Source organism: Eptatretus burgeri, chromosome 3 (assembly GCF_056783735.1).
Source record: "Eptatretus burgeri isolate ZD-2024b chromosome 3, Ebu_testis_v1, whole genome shotgun sequence".
Lineage (NCBI taxonomy): Eukaryota > Metazoa > Chordata > Myxini > Myxiniformes > Myxinidae > Eptatretus > Eptatretus burgeri.
In genome coordinates, this window is record NC_140963.1 from 17,119,586 (window position 1) to 17,142,102 (window position 22,517).

The window sequence follows — 22,517 nt, forward strand, 5'->3', positions numbered from 1 at the left end:
CAACTACTCACCAGAAATTGGCATTGACAGTATGGGTTCCAACATAATCCAAACTTGTGCTTCCTTTATGATATTTTTCATCTTCCTTTACTTCTTCACGTGTCTTAAAGGACTGCATCTCTTCAAAATCACCCCAACTCACAAAGTTCACTGGACTAATTCCATATAGACTGGTACACTTTCTTCCAGTTATGAGGAAGTTACTTGAATTTATGATTTCAGCTGAACCAAAGTTTTAACTTTTCCAACTCTTCAATTGCACATTATCAGATGGTGTCTACTCTGGCAAAATCAGTATTGACATGTTCCTCTTGTAAGCTCAGAATTGAATAAATTTGTTTAAGTTTGAGAAAGAGGCTCGAGTAAATAACTGAACAAATCATTCAACATAGTCTTGTATCCTACTCTGATTCCTAAGCTCCCGACTCTTTCATAGCAGGTTTCTAATGTTGGCTGCTCACAATCAACATGTTGCTATCAATGGAGCCTTCTTCTCTCCCAGTGTAGGCTGGAGTACCCCAGGTCAGTGCGTTGGGCCCAATTTTATTCATCATCTCCATTTGAAAGACATCTGATGGCCTGGAAAGCCTTCTCTTCCTTTTTGCCGATTACATTTCATTGTGTCAGACAGTATCGCCGTCCTACTGATGGGCAGACAGCAGCTGCATCACTCTCTGCTGATGTGGAAATGATTCAATTCTGCTCTGAAAAATGTAATATTTCAATCCTAGCAAATCTCAATCTCACCCTGTCACTCCTGAAGAATTGCCAAATTAACCCATTCATCTATTTCAATCGTTCATCTCGCAAGCCTGAACCTGGAAGAGGTTCAGTCTTTTGAACTTCTAGCATCAGCCATGACCTCTCCTGGAACAACCACATCTCGAAGCTAGCCTCCAAAGCCAGCTGTAGCTACAAAGCTCCTCCATCAGTCATTCCTTGCAATTTTCCTAATAGTCCGGTGGTTGGGCCAGGGGACCTTGCAATGTTTGGTAACAATCATGTTTTCATTTTTTTTGATAGATCTTAGGGTCCAGATGAAATTTAGGCTGGGTGGCCACTTGTCACTGTCTTGGCTTTTTCAGAATCCAAGATGGCCACCAAGATGACCACCATATACAATCAAAATATAAATTAGGCTGCAACTCCTGTTCTAAGTACAGTAACATGATGAAATTGGTGTCTAACTATATGTTTTAGTTACCAAGGAAGTGGATTATACTGTTATTGGATAATTTGGTAGTCATCTTGATGGCATAAATGCAATATGGCCACCAAAATTACCTGTAAAACTGCCCAAATCACACTAAATCTAATGTAATCGGTTGTAAATGCAGTTGAGTTATAAAGTTTCTGTACATATGTGTGCTTTGTGAAGCATATACATGTATACTATGATTCTGAAGTCATTCGCCAATTTATAAGCAATATTGATTTTGATAGCAATATAGATAGCAAGCAAAATATAAGAACAAAATGTAATTAGAATCAGACAATATTTATTGTAATAATTCTCTCAGACATGACATTGACATGACTCAAAAGTATACAGACATGTAAAGTATATGATACTCCCATTAATAATAATAATAATAATAATAATACAATAATTTGGCACCTTCACATTGCTCAATGTTTCAACGCTATATCAATACACATTATACTATAATAAATGAAGCTAAATTAAGACCCCACTGGACAAAATATCTTATATCTAGGAAATATTCATCGTCCTCATCCTCGACATCCATTGCTCGGTCATTTGTCTCATCGCTGTCATCAGGGATGTCCGCATGATCTGTTGCACTCTCATTGATGTTGAATGGATTGGAACAAGCAGTACCACCACCGCAGGTGCAGAACATTGTGCACGGAAGTTGGCGCCCCATACATCCACATCTCCCACTTCTACATGCTTGCTCAGATGTGCAGCCACATCTGACCAGCTTCAGAATGTGCTCCGGGGCATAGGGAACCCCGTCCTCCATATTCCGAGGGAAGAGACACTGTTAGTGTCATCAGCTTCCCATCCGTGTTCCACTGCAGCGAGAGTTGGCGGATCCCCACTCAGTTCTTATTTGCCTTGGTCTCCATGATCTGCTTGTCAAATTTCCAGATACATTCATCCATGTCGCCATTCTGATCATCATCCTCAAGCCTGAGATTTGTGGCAACATGCTTCCTGAACACTAGTAACGTTGCCACTCCAGGGGAATGTAATGCCAACATATCTTCAGCGAAATGTTGGATGACGTTCTCAACAAGGACACATCTGGACATGACAGATCCACCCTTGTCTGCGTATACTGCTTCAACATCGAGCGAATTCCAAACTTTTGAGCGATCATAACCGACTACATTGACAGTTTCAACGAAAGCTTGGTCATCAGCAGTACCTTTGCTATCGATCATGGTAGTTCTATGAGCATCACGATGGAAAGTCATATTGCAGCGGCAGTGATGCATTGCATCTGCAGCATGCAAATCTGATGGTGCTCCAATGATACGGTCACGGACTATTCTACCCAGTTCATCTCCACGTTCATCACAAAGGTCAAGTAGGTACTGCTTGTACGTCTCCCCATCAGCCATCTTGTCTGTGGTTACTCTCGACACAGGGACTCTGTACTGTTGTGGCACCTTGGGATTATACTCATTCGGTAATATGCAAGGAGTTATGTCATGGCAGAACAAACAGTACTTCTGAACGTCAAAAACATCACCACTGGTACTCGAACGCAATCGCTTGTACCCAGCATTGGAGTCATCATCTGTCTCTTCCTCTGGCATACGCTTGCCCAATTTATTGAGAGTGGAAGGAGATACATACTTGGATACACAATTTTTGTGACATATAACAGTAGATGATGCATCAGATCGTTCTTTTCATAGTCTGATATCATCTTGGTGAAGGTTACTCGCTTCCAATATTGTGTCGATTCGTGAAGACTATCAACTTCCCAACCACACACTTGTAAACTGTCTTGAAGAAGCATTCCTCGGCATCCTTGCTGTCTCCTGCTTCAGCCATATCATCACTTACATCAGAACCTACAACAAAAACAAAGATCGTTAAGAGTTATCGATATATTGGTGTATTTCACATTGGAAGCACCATGATATTTATGTCTTGAGTAGGTGGCACCAGGTGGCTTCGAAACGGCATCATTACTTCAGAATCAGATTATATAACATGTCAAACACATGTGTAACCAGCAGGATCATTGTTCAACTCCATTCACAATCGATTATGTTAGTTTTTATTGTTAGTTAGTCTTGGAATCTCAAGATCTCTACCTTATTGGCATCTCTGGGAATTAGGCTGAACCACAAAGCCTTTTGTTCTCAATTTACAGACAAGTTGGTGGCTTTTTAAATTTTATATATTTATCTTTTTCTTAGCACCTCTCTTCTGGTCTCGCTCCCTTGCTCTCTCAACTCTCCAATTATCCCAAACAGCTCCAGGATTCACACTTTCTTCCAGCAACCCCTCCTGGTTAAAACTTCCAATAGACAGGCTCAATGCACATCTGAAGTGTTTAATTTTTCTCCCATTAGTTCAACCCCCTTGTATTGGCTTTTCAATCCTAGCCTCACCTCCCAGGGCTTCAAGCAAGCAGTGAACTCCCACATCATGTCATCCTTCATCCCCACTTGCAATCTTATATTCCCCTATTAGCCCTACCATAACCAAACATAACCCTATTCTTTTATTTGCAGGTTACTGCTTCCTCTTCCCCCCTCCCTGTTTGTGAATTTCCTTTCATTGTGCTTCCTCTCCATCCCTGTGTGTAACTGTTTCCCCACTGTCAGTCCATTACCTTTTTGCTTTGTCACCTCGCTCTTCCAACAGTTTCGCTCGTGTGCAGAAAAAATACGCAACGTAAAAATTCATGACCCCAATAAATGTCAGTGGAATGTTATCTAATACACCACCACCATCACCACCACCACCACCAACTCACCCTTCCCTCAAAGTATTATCAAGTTGAAAATCATTGTTGTATAACTAACTCATGTTCTTACAATTTAGGTGAAAGTTTTATGCAACATATTGTAGTTGTTAACTCCTAATTGATTTGAGAATGCTTTTACTTCCATAATGGTTGCTTTTTATCTAGGTGAACCATGTCATGAAAGCTGCAACAATCACTGTTGGGGTCCATTACCTACGGATTGCCAGAAACGTATGTGATGGTTTGTACTTTAAATCTGAAGACAAGTTTGTGTTTATAGTTCAACACTGTGACTCTCTTCCTTTGTCAGTTTTACTGTTATCATGGAATTTTATAACTTCTTGTTGGCTTAGCAGTTAAGGTGGCTGGCTTTGGACCTTAGGGTCCTGAGTTTGAGCCCCTTTTATCCGTTGAATTAACACCAGGAGGGGTTGACTTAGCCTGTCATCCTCTGAGGTTGGTGAAATGAGTACCAGTGGACTGGGGGTAAAATAACCATTTGAGGTAACCTGCGTCAGAGTGGAGACCCATTCAGAACTGTACTCCTTTCCAATGAAACTGCCTTGGCAGCCCTGTGTGCCTTTACGGCACAAAAGGAATGGTACTATTAGCCCCCGTTGGACTGGGTCTGAAACGGGGGGGGGGGGGTTATGAATTTGGTCTCTTTTCACCTCCGTGCGTGCGTCTGCAACCATATCTCGGACATGTACGGGCCAATTTTTATTCGTACTTGGCACAGACAACACATGATGATATGCATAAGCACATCATTTTGTTTCGTGATCAAATTTGGCTGACCGGTGGCCATTTTGTTTGTAAAAAAAAACAAAACAAAATAAATAATAATATCCGATGTCGAACATGTCCTTGATCATTTCTCGGATATGCATTTTCGGATGTTATTCAAACGAGCACAGTACACAATGGCTTACGCGTGCATCTAACTTTATTTTGCGATCTCATCAAAGATGGCCGACTGGCAGCCATTTTTAGGTTGTACGTAAATATGGGTTAGCCCTTTTAACTCGATGCAGCAAAATTACTAAAACAATCGGGGCTCTGACTTTTTATGTCTTTTATTAAAAACTTGTTTTATTTTTTTAATGCAATTTTATACATAAGTGAAAGTACTCTTCACATCACATTATCCAGTGATTCATTTTGCAACAAAACTTCCATTTCGCAAATTACAAAATGCGGATAATTAAAAGGACATTTACATGTTTTTAAATAACAAAATGCCATGTCAAATGCCATTGCTTGAATAAACTTGTATTTTAGTCCGCAGGCATTGATTTCCTTGAGGGTTATCCTTGACATAATTTGGCTAAAAGAGTTAGGAGTGTGAAACGTATGACATACCAATGAACAATAGTCTCGACAATAAATTTCCAAGGATGAAAAACAGTTTTGCTGGTGAAGGTTGGTGTCGATCTGTGTTGGCGGACAGGTAGAGAAATGGATCAAATGAACAGGATGTCGATTGAGGTATTAGCTGATAGACTGGTTTGATTTTCCAGCAAATCGGATTTCATGAGGAATTTTTGAGGAAAAGCAAACAAATGGGTGTCTGGAGCGGATTTTTGTGCTGAGTATGAATATGTTGTTTGTGTTTCCCAAATTTGCTTAATTATGTCGCTAATTAAGGTCAAAAGTCAATTAGTGCAAAATTCATATTTTTACAAAATGTGTTTTATTTTACATCCCAAATACAGATATGCAAACTATTTGTCAATATCTTTTATATTAAATCATACAAATATTGTCAAAGTTTAGAAATTAACAAAAAACGTGAAGGAGATATTCACTTTATTCATGAATGTATCCTAAACAGCTGGACTTTTCATTTTTTTACGGTAGGATGGATTTCTACTTATTTTGGACAGAAAAATACACTCGTGACCACAGTACCCTGGCGTCCATCATTGCATTGGGTCTGTGGTACATGAACATAATGTTTGTTTTGTAGATGTCGGCTAATTAGAAGTGTTCATTTTAGTGCAAAATACGGATTTTCATCCAAATAACTTAATATGCAAAATGCACCAGTACCACAGTTCTCTGGCATCCATATTGCTTAGGGTCTGGGTTACAGGAAGATGATGTTTGTGTTAAAGATTTGGGTTAATTAGCATGCTAATTAATGATGCTAATTAGTGCCGCCAATGGTTCGTTAGTGCAAAATACTAAGTTTCATGAAATTAACTTGAAATATGATATCATGAAATATTGAAATCATGAAAGGTGGATTTCACAACCATCGTTTCCCCACCGTGAAACCGCAACAACATTGTTGAAACAACTTAAGGACTCGTCCAGCATGGGCAAGACGACTAATGTACAGTCTATAGTGGGAAGCCTTTTATTGGGCCTTATTTTTGCATTTTGCAGTTTCTGAGTCACTACATTTGCAAGCCTCTGTGCATTGCAAGTTCCATTTCTTGCATGAGCACCTATTGCTGACACAACCCTTTGTGCAGCTACACTCTACAATGTCTTTGCAAGCCTTTGGAATGGGAGGAAGAGATGCGAGCACAGGTTTAAGAACCCCGTCAACCAGTTTCCATCCGGACTCAGTTGGGGAAGGAATGACTGGCTTGGGATGGCAGGCCTCTATCCATACAAGGCTTTGCTAGTTAGCCCGTTGTATGTGATATTGAGCAGCATCACTTGATGGTGGCATCGAATCTGGTGCATTACATTTACTGAACAGCTTCACCCGGGCCTTGTCACAGTTCTGGGATGAGGTTTTGTAAATGTGACAGATGAATTTCTCAGCATCATCAGAAACGTCCATGGACAGAGTTGGTGACCTTTCCCAGATCCTTCAGGAGATTGTTGTGTTCAATGCATACATTCCATGCGGAATTCTTGGAGTGTCCAGATAAGTATGATAATGTATCGCAACCTGTAATGGCATGGAAGGCTGGAATTCTTTCATATACTTGGTCACTAAAGCCAAGTTGTTTCCTAATGTCATGAATAGGAACATACTTCGGCTTTTTCAATGTCCAGCCTTGAGCCACAACTGCGAGCAAGTAAGTTTGTTGAAGTGTGCCAAAAGTAAGATCAGGATATCTGTATCACGAGCAGTCACCACTATTGTTTGTTCATTGCTGTGAATGCAATGAAGTACAATACGAGTATCTGCCTCCTCATGGGTGCTTTCCAACAAATCTGTGTTCATGTTCGCATCAGTACTTCGTACCTCCGTCTCGGATGCAAAACCTCCACCTACAACAATGGTCTTCTCACTCGGAGCTGTAGCAAGTGCATTAGAGAGATACAGGCAAAAGTCCCTCTTGTTGTCAGTAGATGCCATGAAGTCTGTCCATTTGTTTGGAAGGGGTACATCATCGTCTTCAATCAGTCGACGAATTGGCCTGGACTTATTCGTATGCTTTACTGGTGTATCGCCTTTGATAGACAGGTCATTGTACTGATCGAATGTCACATCAATCCTATTGTAGGCTTCTCCCTGCTTCAAAACGTGTTTGACAACTACATCAGCATATTCCCCGAACGTAATCACATCCATTGGCTTCCCCAATGACATTATCATTGCTCGTCCATCTATTATTAGACATGGAGACTAACTGATGGTAATTTCTGGATGACAGCTCACGTCCTTCGTCAACAGGTCCAATAGAATGGATTCGGTACCTGTTCGGAGGGTGCCAGACGTGTCAGAAATGCTCACTGGTACTTTCATCAATTCATGGCTCATGATGTTGTTTAGATCAACTGGTCTGTCAGCCCTGTATGCCGTGATAAGTCTGTGTGTGAAATTCCTGTCGGCTTTCAAAGTTTTCATCTTTCCTTTTGGTGTAAGAAGAAGCTATAAAAGCTTTGTATATTTGCACTAAGGAAGGAAAATAGCACCAAAAATGAATTTCATGGAAATCTGTGTTTTGCTCTAATTAAAGATTGACACTAATTAGCATGCTAATTAGGCGAAATCCTGAAAACTAACATCATGTTCCTGTGCCCAGGAATGAATGCAATGAAAGGAAGCCAGAGAACTGTGGTCGCTGTGGCTTTCAGCTGGTGGAATCTATGTAGATATTCACAACAAGTTGTAGTCTTACTGTAAAGGAGATATTCTCAAAAGAAGTTAATACTTCTTTCAGATTTTCCATTAATTTGTAAACTTTGACGACCTGTATAGGATTCATTATAAAAGATATTGAAAAACTGTTTTCACATCTGTGTTTAGCATGCTTGGCAGGTGAAAGAACATATTTTGTAAAAATTATGAATTTTGCACCTATTGACCTTTAACCTTAATTAGTGACCTAATTAGGCAAATTTGGGAAACACAAACAACATATTCATACTCAGCACAAAACTCCGTTCCAGACACACCTATTTGTTTGCTTTTCCTCAAAAATGCCTCATGAAGCTTAACTAAGCACATTTTAAAATTTCTTGCCCAGACTATGACGTTTTGGGAGTTCTTTGTTTGGGCATTAACCTTTCATTAACCCTTCCTCTTTAACTCAGACCAAGGGTCAACACCCCTCACCTGAGCTTGTCCTTGCTAACCATGCTGGCCAGCCTATCTCAATCAACATTCAGTTGATTTCATCCAATGAAATTTGCTTCATCGAGTTATCGCAGTTATTTCTATTGTCACCATAATTCATATTCTTCCTGTTCGTCATCGTCATAGTCATCGTCGTTTATTGAAAACTTCAAATACTATGCAAGGCAGTCTGGAGACTGATATTCGTCAAGTTTACAATAATAAAAGTGTTTCATAAAACTTACAAGTACATGTGTATCCAGCAATGTTATTTGGTGGTGGTATTATTACTGATCTTATTAATGTTTGTTTGTGTGATTATTTGTTTTGCATACAGTCCAGAGGATCAAATGTGCTGCCCATTGTGATCGGTACTGTATCAGAGGACATGAAGACCAATGTTGCCATTCTAACTGTGCCAGCGGTTGCTTCGCCCCTCGTGATGCGAGAATGTGCTACGTGAGTGAGCTGCGCTATAAATGGGAGGCTATAGTAGTATGGCTGATCTACGTAGGTTTGAGGTTTTACCTTTATAGCACGTCTGCGAATGCAGTGCTATGCACGTTTAAGAAACCATACGATCTCCACAATTGCAGGAACGTAGATGAGCATACCATATATATTTTTGTCCTTCAAGCAAAATAAGAAGATAACAGCATTTCTGCATTTGTTGAAATAAAGACAACTTCGTGTCCTCGTATTTTCACCTTTTTCTCCAACACAACGCTCTCTGACAAGCTTCCTCGAACCTGACTCTGCAGGCTTGTCGGCACTTCAACAACAGTGGGGAGTGTGTGGAGCATTGCCCTAAGCCAGAGATTTACAACCCGACTATGTCCATGATGACACCTAACCCAGATGTGAAGTATAGCTATGGTGCAGCATGCGTCAAGCAATGTCCAGGTATGACCAAACAACCTTGTTCAATTTATTTTATGGGGTAAAAGTGTGCACAATGTTCAAGTTGGGTGCTTTTCAACATTGTAATCATGTGTCCGCATACACATCACTCACAGAAATTGACAAACTCAACAAATGTAACCTTTCAGTGGATAATCCAAGTCCATGTGTCCTTTATTTATTTATTTGTTTGTTTTTTTCCTCATCAGACTGCTTCGGAGAAGCAAAATGGCCTCCACAATGAAAATATCTTCGATGCCAAAGTTTCTAATGGTCTTAAATGTTGTTTCAGGACATTTCGTTGTGGATTATAACTCGTGCGTCCGGTCCTGTCCCGCCAACAAAGTCGAAGTTGAAGACAAGAGTGGTCGAAAGGTGTGCAGTCCATGCCATGGGATTTGTGAAAAAAGTAAGTTAAATCTGAAATCATTTGAGTGAAGCATGTGGTGCAGGGTTGAGGAGTGGGGGGAAGGTGTGATCATTCAAAATAAGCTTTGAACACCGAATTTTATGGTTCAACGTAATTGATGGTTTGTGAGTTATAGTGGGGCAACTTAGCTAAATACAGCATAACAATTGTGCATTTTGTGAGGAAAGCACCAAATTTGGCACACTAGTAGCCTATCATATTATGAACAGATTTGGATATTGGGCCATCTCAAAATTTTTGATAGCAGTGGAAAATGGCTGCCACAGCCATCAGCAGCTGAATTTGAGATGGCCCAATATCCAAATCTGTTCATAATATGATAGGCTACTAGTGTGCCAAATTTGGTGCTTTCCTCACAAAATGCACAATTGTTATGCTAAGTTGCCCCACTATTAATAGGTATCGTGATGACATTGTTTGAGTGATATAGCTGTGTAATCCATTGGCTTGGTGGTTTGTGACATGAACTTGTTTGATTTACTCTTTGAAGATGTATTCGCCCACGTTAGACTTTGTCTGAAACAGGGCTTTTGGATTTGGTCTCGATTTTCGTGTGCGTGCGTACATCCACAACCATGTCTGGGACAAGTATGGACCAATTTTATTTATACTTTGCATAAAGCCAACACTTGATGGTATACATACATCTGTCCTTTTTTTTTTTTTTTGGACATCAGATCCACGCTGGCCAACTGGTGGCCATTTTAGTTGTAAAAAAACAAACAAACCCGGTGTCGAACACATCCTCAACCATTCCTCGGTCAAGCATTAACCGATGTTGTTTAAACTTGGCACACAGATAAAGAATGATGGCTTGCATAAGAGCCTCATTTTTTTTTTCACAAGATCAGATCCAAGATGGCCAACTTGCAACCATTTTGTTACTTAAATATGTCCACAACCATTTCTTTGACATTCATTGTCCAATTTTGTTCAAACTTGGCACAAGCACAGTGTGTGATGGCATGCCATTGTATGCAACTTTATTTTGACATCAGATCCAAGATGGCTGACCGGCAGCCACTTTAGTTGTAAAAAAAACACCTGATGTTGAACACGTCCTCAACCATTTCTCGGACAAGCATTTACCGATGATGTTCAAACTTGGCACCGAGATAACGAATGACGGCTTGCATATTATGTGTGTCTTTTTTATTTTTTCAAGATGAGATCCAAAGTGGCTGGCTGATAGCCATTTTGTTGCATAAATGTGCCCACAACCATTTCTAAGACATGCATGATCAGATTTTGTTCCAACTTGGAGATCAAAGATGAGACAGAATTGAGAGGGGGAGGTTGAGTATTTGGGGAGAAAGTTGAGGACTTTCATGGGAAGGGAAGGGGTAAGTAGTTGTGGTGTGAAGAGAGTTTGGAGGCTTGGTGTGTGGAGGGGATTGACACCTTTGGGTTGGTAGGTTGAGGACTTGGGGGTTTGTTGGATGGGGGGAGAGTTGAAGCCTTGAAGTTACATTTTAATTTAATTATCTTTAAAAAAAAAAAATTAAATACCTCAATTAGTTGTGTGATTGCCCCTTGGTTGTCCGGTCTTCGGGTGACTGGTTGAAAAGAATTAACGTCGAGTTGCAGTTTTAGCGAGGGCTTTGACCTGACTAAATGGAACACAAGTTTCAAGTTGCAACAACAGAAAAGATAAACAATGGATTTATCAACTATACATTGATAAGAGTATGTTTACTGGCGTAGGAAAGAATGTGCGGCTGATGTTTTGAGTGTTTGCCATTCATCAGAGTAAAAGAGCCCATGACCTGACTGTCTCTTTTGCCTGCACTTGTTTATGGACTTGTACGATAAACCCGAACTGTAGGCTGAGGGCTAAGGTACAAGTGTGTTCGTTTGACGAGTTTTATTTGATGGTTTACTTTGGCCTTGGGACCGAAGTACATATGATTGGCTTTGGTGTAATGTTTGAGTGTTTTTTTTTTAACCAATGATCTTAAAAAATGCATCTCTTGATAAAGATGACTATTGGCGAGCCAGTGAGACAGAAACATGTCCATGGATTAATGATTATGACGAATTGTTTTCCCATGTTGGTTTGGGGGACTTGCGATGACCCAAAGGATGTTAAAGCCTCAGGCTGACCTTTAAAGCCTTCAGTAAATGTGTTCCACACTGCAAAATGCCTTCTTGCGTATGGCAGCTTGGCTGCTGGGTAGTTATCGTTTTGTTGTGGCGCGACTATGCCGCTGATGCTGTGCCTCCATACCAATACACTAGTGCTCTTTTCGCTGACCTCGGAAGGATGACGGGCTGAGTCGACTCCACCTGGTGTTAATTCAGTGGCCACCGGGGCTCAAACTCAGGACCCTCAGATCCCAAGCCAGCCACCCTAACCACGAAGCCAACACCAGGCTACTACAAAATGCCTTACTGGTATACAAGAAACTCATCATGATAGCAGCAAGACATTTTGCAGTATGGCCTGGAACCCACTTCAGGAAAGTAGGACCACATGCCCAGGGCTGGTGCAAGGGTACTTGAAGCCCTAGCACTTGCACAAGGGTACTTGAACCTTCACCTTTGCCCCCCCAAACCCCCCCCTCTTTCGAACATGCTTATTGTGCGTTCGTATAAATAAAACTTCTGGCAGTTCATATTAAAAGAGAAACTCAGACAATCTGCTTGTTTACTTATGTGATTTCGTCAATAATTTTCATTCATTTTGCCACCCCCAAATTCCGCTGCTCAACGTGACTGCCTAGTTTCCCTAATAGTTGCACCAGCCTTGCACATGCCATACATCCAGAACTCTCTCTGCCTGGAAGATATGGAATGGGCTGGAGCTCCCCGGGAACCTCAGATTTCTGATCTGAGCACCAATAAATATAATATGACTGCACATGTGGATTGGGAGCTGCATGAAAGCCTCTACCTCTGCCAAGTAATATACAAGAGCTGCAATAAAATCTACTTGACAATCACAAAATCTGGCCTCTCATGCAGAATGCCATCAATTCGATGCTTTCATAGGTTCAACCACTGCATGATGTCAAAGGATCTGTTACCAGATACTACTGTGTGGATGTGTTAATATATTGGTAAAATGGCACAGCCAACCACAACAAATGGAACAACCCCACTCCATCAAGTTGCAACGACAAATAAATCTTACCTGAAGCTAAGTAAGCTTTGATTCAGGTGAGTTTTCCTTTGTGGTCCAAAAATCCCTCAATCCCAAAACTCCATTTCTGGCCCACGGACAAATCAAAACCAACAAGAAAAAGAGCGATCAAAGATTGCAAACCGTCGCCAGGATTTCTTTTGAGTGGTGTATTTTTATAGTTTTTCAGATAAATCTAATATGGCTGCCAAACCGTGTGACCTATGACATCATATGTGTGACTTTTGTTCCTCATGGATAGGCGGTCATATGTGCAAAGTTTCGCCTCGATCTTTTCAGCCATTTCAGAGAAGAAGATTTTTGAAGGTTGAAAAAAAACAACAAAACAATATGTCTGTCGAATCACGTGACTGACATCAAAAAGATTTGGTGGAACTTTTCATCCCTAGATGACCCTCAAATTTTTTTTTTATACTGATCAGATGTAGCATTCTACATTTGCAATTGTGATGTCATATCGAAGGAAAGCACCTATGATGTCATAAAAATACTACACTCATTCCCGATGAGGAATTCTTGCTATGTGCCACTTGTATACCCATGGCTTGAGGAACACTTGTGTAAAGTTTCCCCTCGATTTGTCCAGCCGTTCTGGAGAAGATTTTTAATGGGTTTTAGGGTAAATCGAATATGGCTGCCAAACCATGTGAACCTTTTGTTCCTCATGGACAGGCGGTTGTATGTGTAAAGTTTCACCTCGATCTGTTCAGCCACTTCAGAGAAGAAGATTTTTGAAGGTTTATTTATTTATTTATTTCAACAATATGGCTACCGAATCGCGTGACCGATGACATCATGAATTTTTTTTTCTCTGGACCATTTTATCCCTAGATAACCCTCAAACATTTTCCTACTGATCGGATATGGTGTTCCAGATATGTACTTATGACATCATAATGAAGGCACCTATGACGTCATAAGAAAGCCCTCATTCGCCATAAGGAGTGCTTGTGATGTGCCGAGTTTCAAAATTTATTGGTGCGGTTTCATAAAGGGGTCCAAAGTTTTTTGTTTTTTTTCGTTTTTCCAATATGGCTGCCATACCATGCATGACGCACAACGATTCGAATCATAACTGCCGTAGAAATGGAAGTGACAACATCGCGGTCACACCTTGGCGATCTTGCCAGCGTATGCCGACCTAAGAAAAATGTGTCTAAAACGTTGGGGCATGTCAAATACGGTATGAGTAAGTTTGGTATACGTGAGTAGAACGCTAAAGTACGCTATCATATGTCGTAATAAGTAGGGTAAGTCAAGAAATTTTAAACATGTTCAAAATTTTTGGACGTACTCTGCGTATGACACACGTTCCGCATGCGATGGGGATAAGTTTTACACACGTCCACAAAGGCTACTTATAAGCTACTCATAAGTCGAAACACGTCGCGGTAATGTCTTTTTTACGCGAAACTTATTTCTAACTTATGTTTGACGTGCTTTGAACCAATTCTTTACGTAGTCCCAACACACATCGACGTATGTAGACGTATTCCAATGACGTCTTCCGGTCGACAAAAAAAAAAAAAATGAACGTGTTTCTAGCTTACAACTGCCATATAAAGACGTGTTCCCAGCGGTTTTGGGAATTGGTATATAAAAATGCTGCTCATAAAAGGGAACCCAACAGTGTTTTCGAGTCCTTTTTGAGTCGATGTCCATGTCAGCAGTAACAGTAACAGTATTAGTAGTAGTTTGTTCATGTTGGCAGTAGTAGGTGAGTGTGAGGGGAGGGTGTGGGTTATGATGGATCGTCCTTGCGTCCGTGTTTCCACGGGTAGGAGACATCTTTTCACCATTGTTCGAAGTTCTTCGCGGCTAATTTTTTTATGGGGCTTTTTCAACAATGAGCTATGGCTTGTTTTTACGATTTAGGTCTATTCATAACCGGTTGGACAAATGCACAATGAACTAATAATGTGCATAGAGCGCTTTGATTACTTATAGATACGATATACCAACGAATAATTATCGTGAAGCCGGCGTTCACAAACTATGCCCAACGATAGCCTAACTTATCCATATCGTGCGGCAGTTTATCTTTGCCGGTGACGTAGGGTTTGCTATTCATAGGCTGCCACTCAACGATTTAAATGGCTGCATCTCCACTATTGAAAGTATTCGCTTGCGCTCAACAATTGGATTTTTTTACACTCAACGACTTTTAAACGGCACCACTCAGCTATTTTCATTGTTTACAATGAACGATTTAAATTGCTGTCACTCGCCTTTGTTTTTTGACGCTGGGGTTTTGAAATTTGAAGCATTTCTTCTGAACGTGTTAAAACGCTCAAACTCGACTATTTTAAATAGACGCTGCCGATGGACAATTGGAATCATAGCCAAGCTAGACATCGAAGTGTGAACATCCTCGTCATGCTGAAGAAAAGTTTGAAGAATGCTGCAAATAAGTGTCCTGGCCGTGGCCGTGGACGCTGACGCAAGGACGAACCATTATACTGACGTCTTTCAGCCTATGAGTAACTTAAAAGTAACGTCTGTCGATGTGTGGCAACGATCGCGTAACGTGCCAACAACACGTTAATCATAGGTTAGAAATAAGTTTCGGGTACGCTAAACATTACCTCGGCGTGTCTCAACTTATGATTAACTTGCAAGTCGCATGTGTTGACGTCTGTCAACGATCGCACACCGTGCATACAACTTGTGGCGAGCGTAGCGGAACGTGTGAGTCATACGCCGGCATACGTCGTGAAATTTCAAGCATGATAAATTTGAGAACAACCAAAAAGTACAACGTTTAAAGCCAACGTACAACGACGTATGGCAGTGTTTTTCAGCGTGCTCTCAATGTTATCAAAACTTACCCATAACGTATTCAACGTGTGCCAGCGTTTTAGAAAAAAAATTCAAAAATCGGCATACGTTGGCTAAAACGTCAAGGTGTGACCGGGCCTTAACCCAGTATTCAGGCATACACACACCCACACAGTCCCTAAATTACAGATCCAAATATACCCATATATGTACCTCTACCTTGTAGCAGCTGCCGACTGTACATCCTGATCAGGACAGGAACTGTACCGCTGTCCATTGTAGGATGCCCGGCAAGCGGCTTAAGCACTCGAGCAAGCACTCCACTGAAATGGTTGGCAAGTGATACTTTCAACATTCAGACATAGCTATGTCTGAATTATTATTCACTGAATTATTTAAACCCTGGTGTTGGCTTAGCGGTTAGGGTGGTGGCTTGGGATCCTTGGGTCCTGAGTTCAAGCCCCATTGGCCGCTGAATTGACGGCAGGGGGATGACTCAGCCTGTCATCCTTCCGAGGTTGGCAAAATGAGTGCCAAGGCTGCACACGAAGGGAAGGGGTATTGACGGATTTATTAAATCTGGTATTGGTGTGGTGCAGGCATGATGGGCCGAATGGCCTCCTCATGTGCATAATTTCCTTGTAATCCTTGTTAAAAAAAATAAAAATTAGGCCGTTACTTATCTTCAAAAGGGGTGTTTTATTTATCACAAACACCCAATTTTTACTTGTGCACTTCTGTGGAGTTCCCTTTGTTTGCATACAAAGTTTCAGGCTGCTAGGTTTCATGGTGTTAGAATTATGAAGGAGACATGCACATACTGACATTAAATTGGAATTTATAACTTGTCAAAAGAATGCAAAATAAACATGTTTTGTAAAAAAATATCTGTGGACATGACAGTCTTCTCAGGAGACTATAGTATTGCACAGCAATTGCAGATTATGGACCTGTCCCATTCACTGTGTGTGCAGCATGCAGTGGAGTGGAAAAGGGTGATCGCTGGAATTATGTCAATGCTGAAAATGTGCACCATTTCAAGGACTGCACTACAATCAGTGGGAACCTGCTATTTCGTGGGATCAGCTTCGATGGGTGAGTTGTAGAGTGGTATACCTGCTAAACCACTGATACAGGTAACTGCAAAATACCATTTAGTATGAGCTTGGAAAGACACACTGACTAACGTTTTTGCACCATGGCAGTGTCGTCACGGTAAAGCACAAACCATCACCGTACCGAAAAGCTTGGTGTTGGCTTAACAGTTAAGATTTGTTGTCTTAATATCTTAGGGTCTTAAGTTTGAGTTCCTATCGTGCCATTAAATGACACTAGGTGGGTTGACTCAGCCTCTCATCCCACTGAGGTCGTCAAAATGCGAAGCAGGCTTACAAGGCAATGGATCAGCGGCACAGCCGAGCTCCCATCAATGATGAAACCAGCAGCCACAAGTTGCATACAAAATAATAAAAATCATCGCACCAAAGGATGCGCCTTGCACTTCCAATTTAAGACTGTTGTATATTATTAATCTATTACTCAAAACAACCCCGATCTTTCGCAGAATTCAAATGTAAACTGCAAATGACATTTACTGGCTTATGAGTTATGATGTTGGACTAAAACTGAGCATTTGCATCACCATTTGTAAATTTATGGTGCTCAATTACAACGCATTTAGCATGTTCTGGCACTGGATTGAAATGTAAAAAATTTATGAAGTTGCAGCATCCAAATTGTGTTCAAGGTCCTGTAATCATGAATTCTGTGATGTAGTCAGATGACATGAGAACGTTGACGGTGAGGGATGCAACTCTTTCAATCAAGGCGGTGGCCAAAGATAAATTAATTTCTCCATCATCAATGTTTATAACTCTGTTGAGGTGTACAATCATTGTCCTAAAGTACCTCAAAAATAGGGCTGGCAGGATAACATAGAGGTTTCCTCACAGGCCTCTGAGCTGTCTGTCCTGCATTTGAATCTCAGCCCAAATATATACTGGAATCCCAATGCTTTGCAGCAGGATGAGGAATCGATGAGTGTTCCATCCCTCAGATCGACGTTAAACTTGGTGGCCCATCCACCAACATTAATTAGCGGATGTTAAATATCTCACATTGTCCTTTGCAGACTATGTGAGTTATTGCTGGCCCCCTAGACAAATTCCAAATTGCTTGTCTAACTTACAGGTAGCACTGCGCCAACAACACAGCCACACTCCCAGCACCGATGCAAACCAGCAGTCATGTGCTGCACATGAAATGATGACCTGAAAAATGTCTTGGTTTTTATGCCTACGTTGATGAAGTCGCCGATGGCATTATTTTCTGGTGCTGATTAAAACTCGATTTGAAAACATCATAAAATCTGAAGCAAAACGTGATCAACACACACAAGCAGAACCTTTTCCTTCTGCTCATACATCCAGAGCCAAACACATTTATGGTGCACATAAGTATCCTGTGTTTAATATCCATCCTCACACTTTACCTAGCTTTCACATTTCATACACCACACAATTACTGCTTACTACACCTTACTGTCAGATCAACGGTGCATTAATATATATATATATATATATATATATATATATATATATATATATATATATATATATATATATATATATATATATATATATATCTCGTATGATAACCTAAATACTCGGCTGAGCACACACCTCCGCCAAGCTGAACAGTTTGTTTTGTCTCCCACCGAAAGGCCAGATCTGGATCTGAAGCTGAATCAAAATTGAATCTGCTTGTTCTTCTCATCCACCAAGTATTGTCCATTACGTTTCAGGTCCATCTGCCCACACCGTTTTGAGATTTTGTGCTATATTTCGATTTTTTGCCCAATCTCTTAATTGTGAAAAATCACTTAAATCTCTAGTATCCGGAATCAGATCTTGACCAAAATCGAATTGATTAGTTTGTCACACACCCAATTTGTCCACCAAGTTTCTTCTGAATCTATTCATAACTTTTTGAGATTTTCTGCTCACAGATAAACAGACAGAAAAACAGGGGTGAAAACATATCCTCCGTCCACCTGGTAATTATATGTATTTTGACATTATCTCTCCAGGTTTACACAAGCTCTGGGTCTCTCGTCTTTGGAGTTGATCTGCAAGGGGTGGGATAATTAATTGAGAACACCTGTTCATTTAATCAAGCCTTAGCGGATGTGACAAAAAGTCTCTGGTGTTGCATATTATTAAACATCATTAATCAGACAAGTGAATTCATTAACAATGGCAATAATAATGTCATCATTATTGACATGGATTTTAACAGACGTTTTTTTTTTTTGTTGTTTTTTTTGCTTCAGAGACTCTTTTCATAACATTTCACCAATGAACTCCAGTGATCTTGAAGTCTTTAAAACCATTCGAAGGATTACAGGTGAGACAGATCATGAGTGGTTTGGGGATAAAATTCGTTTTCAAGTTAATTTTTTGCAGCAACGAATTATTTGAATGCGTAAGAAATACGATGACGGAATTTTAAACAACAGTTGTTTTTATGCTTAAAAATACATTATTCTTATTTTTTTTTAACCACTTGCAATGCACATTTTAATTTGTAGGATTAAGGCTGGATGGAAAAGATTTATTTTATTTTTCAAGAAAACACTTTGCGACAGAGTGCTTTAAAGACCTTAGTATCTGTATCAAGTTATTTTGTTTTTCTCTGAAGCGCACCTGGTTAACCATCCTTCTGTTTAAGTATCGTTCTATTAAACTGTCCTTCTGTCCATCCACTGTTTAATTCCCCGTTGTACTGTCTAATTGCAATTGTGCTAATAAACTTTATTAAAGATCTAGTATATTTGCATTTGCAACACTTATTGGAGTCATACGCATGCATGTTATAATCGGGATATCATGTGTAAAAATGTATGTGTGTATGTGTGTATGTATGTATGTATATATATATATGTACATACACATCAAGCTCACTCTAACCACTGACTCATGACTGACTGATATGAAAGTTTGGTACCCTCCGGATGATGTAGAAAGCTGAAATTTGGCATGCCAATGCAAATTGAAGTCAATACACCGAGAAAACTCACAGAACCATCAAAAAGCATCCATAAATGGAAAATAAAAATAAAAATAAATAAAAATCCATCCATAAATAAAAAAATCGATGGACAAATGCAGCTGAGTGATCCGAGACAATGGGGAAGCACAGCAATCTTACTTGCTGTCTGACATTGAAGCCGATACACTGGGGAAAAAAAAATTAAACAGAACCATTGGAAAGCATCCATAAATGTAAATAAATGAAAAGCCTAGATTCAGGTGAGCAACCTGAAACAATGGGGAAGCATGATAATTTTGCATGCCAAAGGACATCGAAGCCGATACAAAGTGTCCGTAAATGAAAGTATAAATATACAAGATGATATTCATAGAATTCCCCGTTGTACTTGCCCTGTGCAGTCGACTGTTTTGGAGATGTAAAGGTGCAACGTTTTTCGTTTTTTTCCAAGATGGCACCTGCACCACGTGAACTATGACATCATGACTATCATTAAAATATTCCACAAGAGGAGGTGCTCCTATGGTGAAAATTTAGTTTCCATCATAGCAACAGTTGCTGAGAAAAAAAAAAATTCATAAAGATCGGATAAGTGTTGTACTTGTCAAATTATGTCATCACGAAGGCACTGATGACATCAACAACATATCTTATTCCCCATTGGGAGTACGTACTTGACAATGAGCCATGTTTCAATTTTCTTCCAATAAGCTGTTTGGGAGACAGAGGTGTAACGTTTTTTCCAAGATAGCGTCCGCACTACGTGGCCGATGGCATCATGACGGGGAAAAAATTATACAAGCGGAGACACTCCCATGGTAAAGGGGCTGTTAAAATGATTTAAATCGTTGAGCGGCAGCCTTTTAATTATATTATATTATATTATATTATATTATATTATATTATAACCGCACTAGAAATCGAAGTGTTAACATCACCGTCATACCGAAGAAGAAAAAAACAAACAAAAAAACAGGGAGTCTCAAAAAAAAAAAAAAAAAAAAAAAAAACGCTAAACATTACCTCGACGTGTTTCGACTTATGAGTAACTTACAAGTAACGTGTGTCAACGATCGCGTAACGTGGCTACAACTTATGGTCAGCGTTATGCAGAACGTGTGAGTCATACGCTGCCATACATCGAAAAATTTCAAGCATGGAAAATTTGTCTAGCAGCTCGGCAAACTACGACGTATGCCAGCGTGCTCTTAACATATACAAACTTACCCATAACTTATTCGATGTGTGCCAGCGTTTTAGCCAAATTTTTCATACATCAGGCATACGTTGGCTAAATCGTCAAGGTGTGACAGGGCCTTAAAATTTTGTGTCGGTCGGACCAACGGTTGTCGAGAAAATTCATCTTAAAAATGCAGACACATGTACGCCACACGTATGCACGTATGCAACCCAATGCCTAACCCTGCTTTTCACTTCGCGAGCACAAGGTAGCTAGAAGGGCACTCGGTGGAGTGCATAACTTCACCACATAATACCTGATCCATAATAACATATCGGGCCCAGTAGATTTTTGAAATGTCATACTACATATCGTTTTTGGCCCTATCTCTCAATGGTGAAGAATCACTTTGAAAATTACATAAATCTCCGATCCCAACCTGTCCCAAATCCCAAATCCCAACGTATTCCAAATCAATTTGTCGTGGTCAAACACCCAACCTGTCCATGAAGTTTCATCCGAATCCGTCCACAACTTTTTGAGATTGTGCGAAATATCATTTTTGGCCCGATCTCTCAATGATGAAGAATCACTTTTAAAAAATCCCGTAGTCATATCTGGATCTGTACTAAAATCAAAGCAGTTTGTCTTAGTCATACATGAAACCTGTCCACAAAATTTCATCTGTATCCATCCAACTTTTTGAGATATCCTGCACACAGACAGACAAACAGACAAACAAACAAGAAAAAGACCGTGCAGAGCATGATACTTGCAAAATCCACCCCCTCTCCAAAGGTTGCCATGGATACATGAAATTGTCCATTTCATAATGATTAAAATTCACAATCTTTATCAAAGTTCAGGTCAATCGGATGAAAATGAATTATTTTTCAGATTGAAATTGATGATTTTATTAGTTTGACCTTGAGTTGACCTTTTACCTTTTGTTCTCAAAAATAGTCGGTTTCCTAATTCAGTGATGCAATATGCAAATCTTGTTCAAATTTCAAGTCAATTGGATGAAAAAATGACAATTTCAGAAATTTGACCTCAAGATGACCTTTGACCACAAAATCAATAAACAGACAGAATAACAAAATCGACTGACCAACCAATATACTTGAAAAATCTTCGCCTTTGCAAGTAACAAACCTTCGGTAGTGAAGGAGATGAAAAAAAATTAATGCAGGTGAGTGACCCAAGACAATGGGGAAGCATGATTCATTTTTGCTTACAGTGTGTTATGCATGTTTAAACTTCCATCTTCTTGATGGTGTTCTAAAGTTCAAATAACCCGATCTTGATTGGGTGGCCCATCTTGTGAATATTTATGTATATACTAGAAATAGGTGTTCACAACCTGCTTTGACCATGTTGTGGAACGTCGACCGAGGCTCTCACTTTTTCACCTTTATTCACTTTTAAATTTGTTTCCTCTGCAACCGCTTGGGCAATTAACACAAAACTTTCAACATTGGAGCACATGGAGATTTTATTTTATTGTTTTTTAAAACAAAAAAACACGATTGGATGGAAGATTTGGCCGGCATTCC

The 22,517-nt window shown here is 40.0% G+C and overlaps 1 protein-coding gene across 2 annotated transcripts in view; it reads left to right on the forward strand.

Moving 5' to 3' along the window:
- Positions 1-22,517, forward strand: part of LOC147029459 (receptor tyrosine-protein kinase erbB-4-like) — a 147,389-nt gene that overhangs the window by 70,022 nt on the left and 54,850 nt on the right. For both annotated transcript variants that reach the window (XM_085872518.1, XM_085872517.1), the window contains exons 5-10: positions 4,122-4,187; positions 8,819-8,940; positions 9,243-9,384; positions 9,674-9,790; positions 16,706-16,826; positions 19,063-19,136. In XM_085872518.1, the coding sequence (XP_085728644.1) occupies positions 4,122-4,187; positions 8,819-8,940; positions 9,243-9,384; positions 9,674-9,790; positions 16,706-16,826; positions 19,063-19,136 (642 nt within the window). The remainder of the gene's footprint in view (positions 1-4,121; positions 4,188-8,818; positions 8,941-9,242; positions 9,385-9,673; positions 9,791-16,705; positions 16,827-19,062; positions 19,137-22,517) is intronic.